The sequence below is a fragment of the Crocodylus siamensis genome, chromosome 5, assembly GCF_052110815.1.
Source record: "Crocodylus siamensis isolate JL-2025a chromosome 5, ASM5211081v1, whole genome shotgun sequence".
Lineage (NCBI taxonomy): Eukaryota > Metazoa > Chordata > Crocodylia > Crocodylidae > Crocodylus > Crocodylus siamensis.
The window spans coordinates 117,604,273-117,619,251 of NC_143399.1; the positions used below are offsets into that span (position 1 = coordinate 117,604,273).

Here is a 14,979-nt window from a genome sequence, read left to right on the forward strand (position 1 = left end):
CTTGAATTACCCTAGCTGTAAAATGAAGGTGATGATATTTATGCACCTCTCTCTGAGGAGGTGTTTTGAGGATTAATTTGCTAGTGGCCATACTAATTTGCTAAGAATGCTAATACTTGGGGTTTAATTTTCCTCTCCCTATTTAACATTTAAAAGGCTTTTTTAGCATTTTGTATCAGCTAAATTTCTGTCTGCAGCATAAATGCAAGCCTTGACACGTCTCTTTTTTTATTCAGTCTCCATTTGTTTACTCTCTTGTCTTCCCAGATAACTATGTGGTGACAGACCATGGCTCCTGTGTTCGGTCATGTAATGTTGATACCTATGAAGTGGAAGAAAATGGTGTACGGAAATGTAAAAAGTGTGATGGGATTTGCAGCAAAGGTATAAAACGCATGGGAAAGTATTTTGTTGTATAGCTTTTGAGAGAGTTTAATTGAGAAAATGCCTAACCAAGCAGGACTCAACCTGTTTTTGGGGAGCTCTCAGTGCAATTGTAATATAACTATCCAATAATAGTAGAGTGGCCTAGGCAGAGAGTTCAGTAGGGAAACTGGTGTTGCCTTGCATGTGAAAAAAGTAAATTCTGCCTTTAGTACAGGTATAGGCCTTTGTATTGAGCTAGAATCCCTTTAGCTTGCATTATAGTGGCTTTAATAAGCTTTCAGGCACGTTAACTAAGTTGGCCCATGCTAGCATAAATGAAGCTAAGGGAAGTAGTGTAAAAGGATCGGAGTCCTACGTGACAGCTAGATGGAGAGATTCCAGGTTGTGAGACCTGCTTGTTTCTGCTTGGGTCATAAAAGTATATCTAGATATGTATTGCGTTATTCTTGATTTGCTAGCAATATTTGTAATTAGAAATTCTAATAAAGTTTGCTTTTGTGTTCACTCTGTTGAAGGACTTATTTTGCATGTAAACAGGGGCTGTCAGTAGAAACTCTCAGACCTCCAGATCTACTTTTGGGTTCAACACAAGATTGCTCAATTTGTATTCCTGCCTTTTGCATTCTCTGCTCTCCCCGGCCTTCTGACCTAGTAAAACAGCATGTTTGGAAAGGAGTGCCTATGTACATGCTGGGACAGGCTCGCATCCTGGGCCACACAAACACTTTTACAGTTCCTTTTAAAAATATGTAACCTATTGTGAGAGGCAGTTTTCTCTGAAGTAACTGGTGCCAGCTACAGTTAAAGATGAGTGGACTGGATGGATGTTGGCTTTAAACCAGCGTGACTATGCCCATGTCCTAAAACACCTAGCTTTCCTGGCAGATCCCAGGTCTTATCTTAGTGTTGCAAGTAACATGTGTATCATCTGGGAGTAGAGATCATAAACGAGACTGTCATGTCATTTGGTCATGACTCCCCATCCTCTATCCTCATTATCCCTGTAGATCAAAATGTTTTGTAGCTTGTGCAGGTTTTGCTAGTGCTACGTCTATACCCTCATAAAGACTTTCTCTATGTCTGTAAAGAAATATTCATTCACACCACAGCCTTCGCTTCACCTCTGCTGAAAAATCACATCCACAGTTTCATCTCTTCTTGACTTACGTATTATAAATTCCAACTACGTGGCCTCTCCGAAGCCAAGCTGCTGAGACCTATAGCTTACAAAAAAAATCTACATCCGCTCCATCGTTGAACAGCCTTTCTTTACTTACCACTCACTTCAGTCATAGCTATACCCTGGTTGCCACATACCTTACAGATTTAACACATCTCTCCCTTCCCTGTTCATCTTTTTTGTCTCCTACATTAGTCCTGTCACTTGGTTCCTGGGTTAGTATTGGTGTAAAAGAGATGAATCAGGCTTTCTATTTCTAACACCGTCTCGAACATCTCTCCAGCCCTTGCATATGGTTGTGAATTACCTTTTTCCTTTCACTTTTGCTCTTCTAACTGAATTTTTCATTTGTAACTATCCAGGGACAGAGCAGTGTAAAGGGACCCTTTTATAGATCAGACATAGTCCTGCAATGCCAATATACTATGGCTCTTATATTATTGCCATATCCTTTAGGCCGTCATATCATTCTGTAGTTAATTTTATGGTATATGGCTTCAGCCCTAAATAACACTGTGCCAATATTTATTTTCTTATTTTTCCTTTTTAAACTTGCTGAAAAAAAACATGCAACTTTTGAGCTCTTTTTTTCCCCACACCCCATTTTTGACAGTTTGCAATGGGATCGGAATAGGTGAACTTAAAGGGATTCTCTCCATCAATGCTACAAATATTGACTCTTTCAAAAATTGTACCAAGATCAATGGGGACGTCAGCATCCTGCCAGTAGCGTTCTTTGGGTAAGTTGTCAACTGAGGCTTCTGTGGCCTGTGGAGAGGCGGCTGGGTTGGTGATTTAGATGCTGCAGCAGATAAAGCAGATTTGCTCTTGTTTAAAAAAAATCTTTATTCTTTTTGTTGTAGTGATGCATTCACAAAAACCAAACCTTTGGACCCAAGGAAACTGGATGTCTTTAAAACAGTCAAGGAAATAACAGGTTAGTGATATGTTTGAATTTAAATTTTGCCAGATAGTTATCATTCTGAAAATGCTTCTCTTAATACAGGTGTAAATCCAGAGACATCATGATTTTCCCTGGCAGTCCCATCTGGTGACTTGTTGGACTCCTCTAAGAGTAAAATAGCAATACTTTTGGGGGCTGAATGTGGTGAAGTAGAGGCACAGGAAATGTTATCTCAACTGAGTGAAAAAAATGGGTATATTCCTATTTATGGACTTAAAAAAAAAAATTGGGGGAAATGGTGCTCAGTCACTTGCATCTCATGAGTGGAAGATGCTCCTAACAATCTGGATGCCCATGCCTGGGACCCAAAGGTAACACAGATGAGCAGCTAGTGCTGAGTTTTGATCTTGCAGCAACATAAGTTGAGACTGGAGCCCAGCGAATCCACACTGTTAGAAAAGTAGGATGAGGTCAGAGCTGGACCCGCAAACTTGACCATGACTATTCCGTATTTTCAATCTACTCAATTACTTTTTCAGTAGCTGCTGCTAAACTTTGGGGAAATTCATTCTGATATCTTACAGTGCTACGTCCCAAATGCTTTCCCTTTCAAATTCCTCATTCAAGCCGAAAAATCTGTTTGTTTAGCTGGTAAACCCAATTTTGCTTTTCCCTGCTCAACATTTCCATTCCCTAAAAGCAAGCGGTGTTGGAAAAAACAGTGCTTTTCTCATGTTTCAGTGAAATTTCTACTACAATATTTCCTGATGAGCAGAAAATCCTGTGGTCTCTCTCAAATACATTAGTCGTACATCTTGGTTACACATAACCTCTTAAAATATGAAGCTGTTCTGGTGGCCTAAAAGTAAATTGTTTACAAAGCAGTGTTAAAAATATCCTTGCACTCCTGAAAATACAATCCATTGTTTTAAATTCTTGTAAAGACTTAAAGGAGGCAGAGTTTCTTCTGAGCTCAGTAGCAGTTGATTTAAAAGTACATTTTCAAGGTGGTATTTGGAGGTTTTGTTTTGGTTTGTTTTCATGATGGGATTTGTGTGTGTTTCAGGGTTTTTGTTGATTCAAGCTTGGCCTGAAAATGCCACCGATCTCCACGCTTTTGAAAATCTGGAGATTATAAGAGGCAGAACTAAGCAACAGTAAGTAAAGAATGTGCCAGAGCGAGTGTGAGAGAGACTCTGTTTACAGCTGTGTTTGTCTGAAAGGATTAAATAATAAACGTTTTGCAAAGCTTGGGCTAAATTCTTGGCTAGTATAAATTGGTGCTGTCGGGTTGAAGTCAGTGGATCTGAGCCATTTAACATCAGCAGAAAATTTGGCTTTGTGTGTCCAAGTGGCTATGTCAAGAACTTGCCTGTTTATAGGTGAGAAAGGGATGGTTTTGTGACCAAGACAAGCAGGGACCAGGGAATTGGGCTCACTAGGATTGCGCGAAGCTTCAGTCCCTGATTCGATTCAGCAGAGATTCGGCCCAATTCAGTGGCGGAATATCCGAATCCAAATCAAATCAGGAGACCCTTTAATCTCCCTGAATTGAATTGGAACCATCCAAATAGATTTGGAGAGATTCAGAAAGATTTAATGATTCAGATGTAAACACAGCTTTAAATATTTTTTCTACATACCTCAAGGTACCAGCAGCTTGTGAATGCTGAGATGGTGGGGGTGCATGGAACATCACACAGGAGCATGGGGGGATCCCCAGCACGCTTGGTAGCGGACCTGGAAGTGCACTAGAAGCACTTCCGGTCCACTTCTGGGTCTGCTGGGGGCAGCTGGTCAGCTGCTGGGGATCGTGCAGGGGGGGCTCCTCTGTGCCCCCTTCCCCTGACTCAGTGACTGGTGCCTCCTGGGTCTGGGGAGGCACCCGCGGTCTCCTCATAGCTGATCACCGAGCCAGGGTGGGGTGGACTTCCAGATTCATTGCTGAGCACATGGGGAGCCCTCCATGCTCCTGTGGGATGCTCCATGCACCCCAGCATCGCAGCATTCATGAACCATGCTGGTACCTCGAGGTGTGTAGAAAAAACATTTAAAGCTGTGTCTGTGGCCGAATCACTGGGGTTTTTGGGGTGGGTTTTTTTTTTCCCGAATCAGCATTGAATCTTCAGATTCGGGTTCAGCCAAATTGAATCAGGGACAGTGATCCAAGTAAACAAATGAAATCACTGTCCCCGATTCAGTCTGAATCCGAATTGAATATGGCCTATTTCGCATGCCCCTAGTGCTCACCTCGCAGATTTCGAGCAAGTTCCACAGTCTGCACATGTATCAGTCCTGCATCTGTAAAACAGTATTTTGTTTCTTCCATTCTTCTCTGTCTTTTCTGGAGTTTGTGACCTGTTTTCACTACTTATGCATTTGTAAGATCCATAGTATAACAAAGCCCTGATGTCAGGGCCCTCAAGAGTGAATAACAGCATTGCCTAAAAGTCCTAATATGGCTCAGGGCCTCATTATGTTCAGGGCTGTACTGGCACACTAGTGTGGCACAGTCCAATACAAACTTACTTTAGACTTACCCTATTTTTAGCATGTGTAGGATACAGTATAGAGATTCCTAACTGCAGAATTTGACTTCAGATGCTTACAGAAAGTCAGATATGAATCTTATGGTGGCTTTACAAATTGTTTTTGTGCCATATATACTGTAATGTTATACATAAAGTTGGGGGACTTGAAACAAAACTCCATGAACAAAACTTATATTCTCTATTTCATCTCAGTCTCAGAAAATCAAAAAGAAAATGTACCAAGTAAAAGTATTTTTAACCATCCTTTTCTTTTGTCTGTTCTTTTTTTCCTGTGTCCATGTTAGTGGTCAGTATTCTCTTGCTGTAGTTAACCTAATGATACAGTCTCTGGGATTGCGCTCGCTCCAGGGAATAAGTGATGGTGATGTGGCCATCATGAAAAACAAGAACCTCTGCTATGCTGATACAGTGAATTGGCACAGCCTATTTGCAACACCTACTCAGAAAACAAAAATTTCACAAAACAGAGATAAAACTGAATGTGGTAAGTTAATAACTATTCACAAACATCTTTGTGGACCAGTTACTGGACGGTTGTTAGGTTTCGTTTATTGATCAACAGAATTACAGAAATATCTCCATGGCCCAGCAGTAGAGCTGATAGTCACATCCACCCCAGTGTCAACTCACATGCCTTACCAGCCAAATATTCGTGATTACCTCTGTTTTGTAGCTCCCCTGAATCCTAGCCGATAGCCAAACACAAAGCCTAGTTCCTCACTATTGCACTGAAATAAACCACCCTAACTCTTGACTTCTGCTATTTTAAGAGAAGTCACTAGCAGACCTGCCTGTTGTGGTAGCAGTTGTAACGTGGCTTGTAGAAGAAGAAGTCTGAGGTGAGGATTAAGATTTTTCACTGAAATGTGATTGTGGTAAGCTAGATGCGTTTAGTTGCATTTGTTTCTCTGTTGGACATGGGGAAAGCAGTGGTGAAATCATGGCTCTGTTAAAGTCAGTGGGGGCTTTGTCATTGGTCTAGGGTTTGACTTCAGGGATCTCAACATGTATCTGGGGCTGATTAAATTAGTATAGTAAGGCTCATGTGAATATCTGCTCAATGAGTGATGCCCTAGATTGTTATCCACAATTGCTTTTCATTTGGATGCAAGGAGGAAGCTCAGTCAAAATTCAGTCTCTTGCTTGATGAGGGCAATGGCTGAGGCTGCACTAATGAAAAGTCACTTCCCTCAAGATAGTACCAAGAACAGAGTGCCTAAGGAAGCTTTGCTACCTGCAGTCCGTTCTCAGCAAATTCAAGGCCTCAATGTCATTTTCAAGTGGTTAATATTATGAGGTACTGAGCAAACAGACTTTGGATTCTGGCAGCTGAATTTCCAGTTGGAGGGAATTCAGTAAATAAAACCTCTGACGCTAGGTATAGGCCCACAGTCATTTATACTGTATGGAAGTCTGTGCATAAGTGGAAATTCAAAAAGTGGGGCGTGGAACATGGGCCCAGCACCATAGGGGTGGTTGCATCCCATTTCTATCATGCCACGGCAGCATCTGCCAGGGACATTTGAGTCCCTGAAGCAGGTAAGACTCCCATCTCCTCCTCCCCCTACCCTGCTGTTACCCCTCTCCTCCGTTCCCTTCCCTATCTCCAGCAGGTTTGCCTATGGTTTACTGCTGGGCATAGGAAGCAGGGACCAATTTGCTGCCACAGTCCCTGCTGGTGTCCCCCCCTGGCCAGGAGCAGACACTGGAAAGGGGCACCACCAATTTCTCTTCCCCTGCCAAACCCAGCACCCCATGTAGCCATTTCCTGCAGCTGAAGCCTGTAACCTGAGGAGAGGAGAAATGTTGTGGAGGGAGAGTGAATAGGGTTACGCCTACTGCTGCTGAACCTGGTACTCTGTACAGCTATTCCTGGTAGCCCCTGGTTGCAGTGGGCTAGGAGCAGTCCAAGGGCTTCCCTTGCCCCCAGTCAGTTTGGGACAGTGATGGCTGCAGGCAGGCCCCCTCTTCACCTGCTCTTTGCCTGATCTTTGGGGTGTCCCATGCCAGCCCAGGGCTCCAGGTACCTGGGACCTTGGGGACTGGTAGATGCCACCATGTGACTTACACTGTGGAAGGTAGGTACCTCCACACCACTGTACCCCCTGGAACCTCTGAGTATGAAGGTGTCATATTTTTGCCCTACTGTTTGGTCCACACCACGCTATGACTAACTGCTAGGGAAGATCCACTTTGGTCTTGTTTAAGCCTTAGAGGCTTCTAGATTGTGAGCTGAAGGTTAGAGATACTAATTCCAACACCATATGCGTGCCTTATTCAGTCAAGGTCAAAGCTAAAGTCCACTGATGTTTCCCATTAACTCTGAACATTGGATCAAGCCCTAATTGCTTCTGTCTGTAGCATATAGGTTTGTGATATATTAAATATTGCTATCAGGAATTACAATTCATAAGTTATAGATGACTAACAAACAGCAACAGAACAGCCTTTTTGTTTGGGGTTTGTTTTTGTTTTTTTACCTTTTGCAAAACTAATAGTTACTCTTAATTTGCAGCTTTGAGAAAAGAATGAACACCCCTCCTCAGACTCTGCACTACTGTTGGGATCCTTCATATTGTCTTCATAATAATTTTGTATAATTGCCTCTCAAAAATGAGTCATTTGCAGTGTTTTAATTGCTTCATATTTCCTGCCTTGACCTTCCAACTCTTGTTTCTGTGTCTTTTAGCCACTGCAGGACACATTTGTGACCTCTTATGTTCAGATGTTGGGTGTTGGGGGCCAGGGCCCTCCCGTTGCTTTTCCTGTCGTTTCTTCAAGCGTCAGAGGGAATGTGTGAACCAGTGCAATATAATGCAAGGGTAAGATGTTCAGTATTGTCCTGATATTTTTATACGACTAGATTGATAGTATAAAGAGTAAAATAAAAACAGGGAATCTTTTTGTATCTGGTTTTGCTACTTTTGTAAAGAATGCTGGTTTGAACTTGGTATATAGATACAGAAAAGGGAGAGAAAATATCCTTCTCTAATTAACCAAACATAGGAGTAGGTGACCCACAAAAGAAGGGAAATATGAACCGAACAATTCACGTAAATCCTGCTTGAGGAATGCTGGATATCCAGCACGCTAGTCCCAGTGAAGATCAAGGAGCATCAATCTCTGAGCACTCTTTACAAATCCATCTCTTAAGATTGTCTATAGCTTGAAGCAGTCTGGCCAAGATCATGGCTACAGCATAATTGATGGGAATGTACACACTGATGTCAGTGGAGCTATATTTTACCCATTTTTGTAGCCCTGTTTACTTCACAGGGGCTCTTCAGCTTGCTTAAAATTACACGCCAGTTATTTACTGAAACGTGGCATAAACTATTTAAGTCAGCCCTCAGATGCATATGAAGGTCTTCCATTGAAATAAATGGGAACATGTCATGTATATCAGTGAATTGGTGCCTACCAGTTCATACCCACTTTTACAACAATTCTTGCCTTAATAGTAGCTTTGTTATAAGTACTGTAGTACACTCAGAGCAGTTACTTCAGGCAAAATAGTTCCATCAGCTTCACTTATGATAAACAAAATTTATAAGTACCTATGTCTTGATGGCTGGTCATTTCAACAAGAAAATATGTGATAAAGAATCAGCTAGCATGATAACGATGGTCTGATTACAACCCTGAAAGGTTTTCAGTATTTTGAATCAGATGCACAATATCTTTTTATCCACAGAACTCTCAGAGGAATTATTTCTTTTCTTTTTTTGCTAATTCCTCAAAGGTTATTTTACTTAATCATTAATATTACGCAACTAACTTTGTCTGATGGTGTCCATAATGTTTATATTTGTCTAGTGACCTGTAGTTCAACAGCTGTTGTGTTTTTTTTAAGTGAATACCTCTAGCAGATATCATGACCCGAAGGACAGATCTGGGCATTTTTGTGTCAAATGATGACTAGATGTAGCTTAATTAATAACACCGTTACTTGAAGTGGAACAGCTCTATTGCTATCAAAACCATCTGCTCCCTGCTTTCATATTGTAATGATTCATGGTGTTGTAGGAAGGGCATGAATCTAATTATCAGCCAATTTCTATTTAAGTTTCTTAATAATTAAGAATCTGAGACTTGTGAACTGTTTTCCTGACTTGTTTGCAGTGCTCTAATTTAAAATGTTTCAGGGGTCTTTAAGATTCTTCATCATTAACTCAAAATGTTAAGATGACTACTTTTTAGCATGTGTTCTTAATCACTTTGCATAACAATGTGACTTGAATTTTCCCCCTCAACTTTTCTCTTGTTGTGCTCTTACACTGCTGTGCTCTTACTAGTCAAGAAGGTTTTTCATTAATATTTTCTTATTTCAGGCATCACATATGCAAACCAGGAAGAACTTATAGGGGTTCAAAGAGCTCTGAAACAAATCTAAAAGTGACATCCTGTCAATTATTCATTTCTGTTCCTTGCTTACATTTCAGAGAGCCAAGAGAATTTGTAAGAGACTCTGAATGTCTGCCGTGTCATGCAGAATGCCTGGTGCAAAACTCAACAGAATACAATACAACTTGCACAGGACCTGTAAGTGCGACATACAAATACTGTGATTAGGTGAACATGTTAGAAACAGTTGTTAAACAGGCAGGTTAGCATAAAGCATGTGGAAACTCCCTTTTAGGGAGGTTGGGTTCTGAAGTACTATGTAAGTAATTAAAAATTATTAATACTAGTAGACAAATGCACTAGTTTCTCATCTCTGAAGTCTCAGGATCAAATTGTGATCAATACCAGGTGTTTAAGTGGACACATTATTTAAAGCCAGGATCTCCAACCTACCAAATTCAATAATATATATCCTTTGTAACATAAGGATGGGCTGTAAATTGATATAGATTTTAAAAAAGGCTAATTAAAATGAGATGATTATTTTTTCAAAGTTTCATTGTTACTCATGTAGTTTTCTTGCCTTCTGCCTTACTAAAAAGCTTATTTTTTTGTTTAAAACCATTAATAATTTTATGATATCCTGATAAGCATTCTGAATGCATATGCAGGGTTTTTTTGGGTAAAAACTTAAAAAAGCTTTCATCTTCTTTAGCAAGAAGCAGCAGAGTCCCTCTGTCTTATCCTTTTCAGATTCTTAAAATCCTCTTATTTCTCAAAATACCAAGTCTTGCCTGTACGTAAACATAAACTCCTCTCTCTCTTTTTACATGTAGTGCCAAATTCAACCCTGAAGTAAGAGGGTGCATCTCCAAATGCAGGCCTGAATTTGGGCCCACATTTTTAATTTGCAGGGCATTTGAATTCATGTGGCCATTAATCTGATATTTGGCTTTCTTGAAAAGAATAGGAGCTTCTGTTTCCCTCCCAGATCCTCATAGTTCCCCTTTTACTCTACCCTCTGTTTTACAATCTAACTGCTGACAACCTTACTACAATGTAGCCAGTATCCTGACAGGGTGCCTGGCGTTTCCTAATCAGCTGGAAAAGGCACTGGTCAGTAATGCAAATATTTTGTTCCTCCCCTTTATGTTTTAGAATTGTGTGGGTCATTTGCCCTGTAACTCTGACCGCAAACTCCTTCCAGCTGGTGGGCCATCTTTTTGCTCTGTATTTGTATAGCACCTAGCAAAATAGAGGCCTGTTCCATTAGCAGGACTCTTAGGCATTAAAAGTAGTAATTCAAGTAAACACACACTGATCACACTAGATCACTGATGAGAATCTGGTATAGCAACCTCATGATGCATTTCATCGTGTCCCTGCTTGGAAATGCACTAGACCAGCAAGATAATCTGAATATTTCAATTTTAAAACTGGAAAAAACCCTCTTTGTGATTGATTGCCTACTGATATCATATAACTAAAAAGTCATACTCTGCTGACATGCAATCTCGCTGCCGTCCTACTGTCATGAAACTAGCATTTCCAGCTTTTTCTTCAAAAGATGCAATTTCATCACCCAGGACTGCTTGTTCTCCTGCAGAGCACCAGGAATATCTTTCTGCTGCTGTTACAATCTCAGTGAAAATGTCACTGCTATAGAAAAAGGCCAGGGAAAAGCACATGGAAATAGAAGTATGGTGGGCCTTTCTATTTCCATCTAAATGTCCTTCCTTCTGCAGTAGAAAAGAAAACAATGTTTCAGAAGATAATGCAAAAAATCAAGGACAATTATGGGCCCAATCCCTAGTTCATAGCAATTGGTGCATCTCCACAGGTTTCATTAAAACTATGGAGATTTTCCCCAGCTGGGGACCTGGCCTCTGGGTGTTACAGTTGTTTGTTATCAGGATATCATAAAAATACTCATGGTTTTAAACAAAAAATGTAAGCTTTTTAGTAAGGCAGAAGGTAAGAAAATTATAAATGAGTAAGAACCATTCAGCAGAGATGAGACTCAGACAGCTGCTTCATTTAACATCAGGATCTTCAGAACGTGTTGTATAAAAGTAATAGAAATTTGTGAGCATTTCTTTAGGAGATAATGCAACAGAGGAACGTTTATATGTCAAATGATCAAACAACTGTATCAAAAGCCTCTGTTCACATAAGTCAGTATGTGGCTAGGGCAAATGTATTACAATTTCTTGGTCTTTATTCAGGGACCAGACAACTGTATGAAGTGTGCCCATTATATTGATGGTCCTCACTGTGTTAAATCCTGCCCAGCTGGAGTCCTGGGTGAGAATGATACCTTAGTCTGGAAATACGCAGATGAAAATTCAGTTTGTCAGCTCTGCCATCCAAATTGCACTCGGGGGTGAGTAAAATACAAATTACTTTACTTGTCTATGGAAGCAAGTATCTTGTCCCTTTCTGTTTATACGGGATTATCCTCCCCCACCCTCTTTTTTTTTTTTTTTTTTTTTTTTTTAAGGCATCCAACTATAGAGGTAATGAATATATATGTGGTGCTCTGTGACGTGTAGTTGAGGTTGTAACAAGAAAACTCTGCTGGCATTTCTGGTCTATGCAGAGAAGGCAAAAAAAACTGCAAAGGAAATGGTGTTAGCACATTTAAAGCTGGTTGTTTTCTTATATAAGCTTACTGGAGTTGTATGAAACTTTGCTATTCATGCTTGATCTATTTTTTGCCACCAGTTGACTGCTTGGTCTGCTATGTTTGGCTTCCACAGCAGTGACATCTGGTGGATTCTTGTGATCATTTTATAAGCATATGTTTCCCTTGACAGAGCTACATGTGTACCATTCCTTTAAGATGATTGTGGTAGTGATGTCCTGCATTGTTTTCAGAACATAAAGAATATTCTTCTCTTCTCCCCAAGGCCTTTTCTTTGTAACAGTGAAACTCTTACCCCCAAACACGTGCATAATTTATGGAAGAGGAGGTCTATAAATTTTGTTGCTGACACTCAGGTGGCCACTTGGCTCAAACTTGATGTCCTTCTTTATTCAGCTACCTCACTGCCAAATCATTAAAAATAAAGAGCCTGCTCAGTGAAGGCATGAGCACATACTGCCATTCATAAAGGGAAGGAAAGGAAGGGCTTAAAACTGTAAATAAGCTGCATTCTTACTGCTTCTTAGATGACAAGGAGCATTTGGTCCTCTTTTCCTCCTCACAGATTGGAATTCAGTACAATGTTTTTCAGATCAAAATATGGATTAGCCATGTTTTTCACAACGATGTCTCCATATTTGATCCCGATTATTAGACCAGGCTTATCAACGTAATTATGACTTTGCCACCAAATGATCTTGGCTGACAAGTGGTACCCCGGTAACCATGTTCATTAGTCTCTGTTGACGCAAACAAGGCTGCAGTAAATCGATGTCCTTGTTACAAGACTGGCCATGTGAAATCATGGCTGATCACTTCAGTAGAGTAATAGTTAACCATATGCAAATGACTTTTAACTGTCACTAATACTAATATTCTTGTTGATGCGAGTGAGACAGACTCCATATGCAGTTGTTGTTTGTACTGCAGTAATGCACAAAGCTCCCAGGTGAGGCTGGGGCATAACTGCTGCCTAAATACACAGCAAGCGACAGCCCGCACCCCAGACGATACATGCCCAAGATAGAGAAAGCAGCTTTATTATCTCCGTCTATAGGTGAGAAATTAAGGCAAAAAGATCCTGGCGGTCATCCAAAAGATCTGTGGCAGGAGCAGAAATTGAACTTGGCACTTTGGATTCCCAGTGTAGGGACATAACCACAAGACCAGCCTTCTTCTCCCTGGTGGCAATCAGCATGTTACTCATTTTTATGTCACATCCCTTTTTCCAACTGACAACCGCAATATCATAAGGAGCAGTTCATAATTTTCTTTCTAGCCCAAGTTTTGTGTTTTGTGCCAGGCAACTCCTTGCATTGACTTAAGTAGGGCCATTCATACAAGTAAGGATTTTCAGGATCAGGCTTTTGGTTCCTTATTTTGAGGAAGCTGCAAATGAACAGGACTTTCCCAACCATCAGATTTCAGCCTAATCTCTTTGTTGTATCTTGGAAGTATTTACTTACAGTGTCTCAGTTTCTTTATATTTGCTGCAAAGGATTTCACCTCTTATAACTGTCTTTGGTGATACTTTCAGCTACAGTTTGGTCAGGTTTTACAAGGAAAACACAAAAGTGTGACAGTCCTCTCCCCAGCCCAAAATACTTATTTTTCTCCTTTGTCTCTTCTTTCTCTCTAACTGCTTGGGGATTTTTGTGCAGTAATTTTTGTCCGTCTCCAAGTACACCTGAGAAAACACACTATATTTAAAAAGAGCGTTAACCTCACCAAAGCTCTGGAATTACTCAGGTTATATACTTCCAGTAACTAACATGATTAATCTCTTTAATGTTTAGTGGTTTGGTTTCCTTTCATTTTCACAGGGGTGGTAGCATAGCAATATCTACAAAGAGAAAGACAGAACTATAACTGATGTGGTGTGCCTCCTTACAAATGATATAATTATTGATTGAGAAATGTTGTGATTATTTATGTTAAATGTCCAGGAAAAAAAAAGGTGGCCATTATGACTTGGCACACATTCAGCTTTGTTATTTAGAAGGTTAATGAAAAAGAAAGGGCAGAGAAAAAGTCTCATAAGGCTTTTAAAAAGCTCACTGGTTTTCCATTTCTTTTATGGTTCTGAAGTAACTTGGACTGTGAGTCTGAGTTTCCTCTGAAAGGCCATAAATCAAAGCAACCTGGTTATAATAGATCAAGTTAAAAACAATGGCTTGAGGAGAAAGTTGTTAAAAATGTGATGAAATTGGGAAATAAATATCTGCATCTGTTCTGAAACAATTCATATTTATGTAGACAGATGAAAAAAACCAAGTCTGATACAGCACCAGGACACAATGATTACAGGGACTGTACCCTGCAGTAATTTTACCATAAGTGGATAGCAGAGTTGTATTTCAAAGATTACAACTGCCCTTAGGTTCACTCTAATATATATGTAAGGTCTCCAGACAGTTTATAATACAAGGTCACATTTCTCATTTTAGTTTCTGTAAGGAACAGAGGAAAAATAATTCAAGAATGGAAAAAGTGATAGCTTAGATTCCATAAAACCTAGGTTACTTATGTTGGGTGTCATCATAAAATTCCACATTAAGAAGGATGGTTATATTTAGCCTTGGGTGGATATTTGTTATGTGCTTCATTTCTCCTTTGACTTGTGAAATGAATCATAAAATCACATGAAAGTTGAAAAGCGCAAACGGATTTATCATTTTCTAATATCTTTTACCTTTATCCTACTTGGCTACATATTGATGGATTTTCTTTTGGGGAAAAAAATAGAAAAGAGGACATAAATTAAAATCTGTGCCCCCCTCTTCAGCCTCCAGTTTCTGATTTAAGAAATGACTAGCTGGTAATAGACCGTGGATGTTCTGTCAGCATCCCTTTTATTCGGGGTAATACTTCTGCGTTGTGTTATTACTTTGAAGCTGGAAGCCATTTGTAATATTGCTCAGATTGAAGCAAGTATGTTAAACTGGCATTTTTAGAAGAATTGTATTGA

General features: G+C 40.0%; 1 protein-coding gene across 1 annotated transcript in view; it reads left to right on the forward strand.

Moving 5' to 3' along the window:
- Positions 1-14,979, forward strand: part of EGFR (epidermal growth factor receptor) — a 224,863-nt gene that overhangs the window by 174,217 nt on the left and 35,667 nt on the right. The window contains exons 8-15 of the mRNA XM_090050021.1: positions 268-384; positions 2,181-2,307; positions 2,431-2,504; positions 3,538-3,628; positions 5,308-5,507; positions 7,713-7,845; positions 9,466-9,565; positions 11,593-11,750. Coding sequence (XP_089906147.1) covers positions 268-384; positions 2,181-2,307; positions 2,431-2,504; positions 3,538-3,628; positions 5,308-5,507; positions 7,713-7,845; positions 9,466-9,565; positions 11,593-11,750 — 1,000 coding nt within the window. The remainder of the gene's footprint in view (positions 1-267; positions 385-2,180; positions 2,308-2,430; positions 2,505-3,537; positions 3,629-5,307; positions 5,508-7,712; positions 7,846-9,465; positions 9,566-11,592; positions 11,751-14,979) is intronic.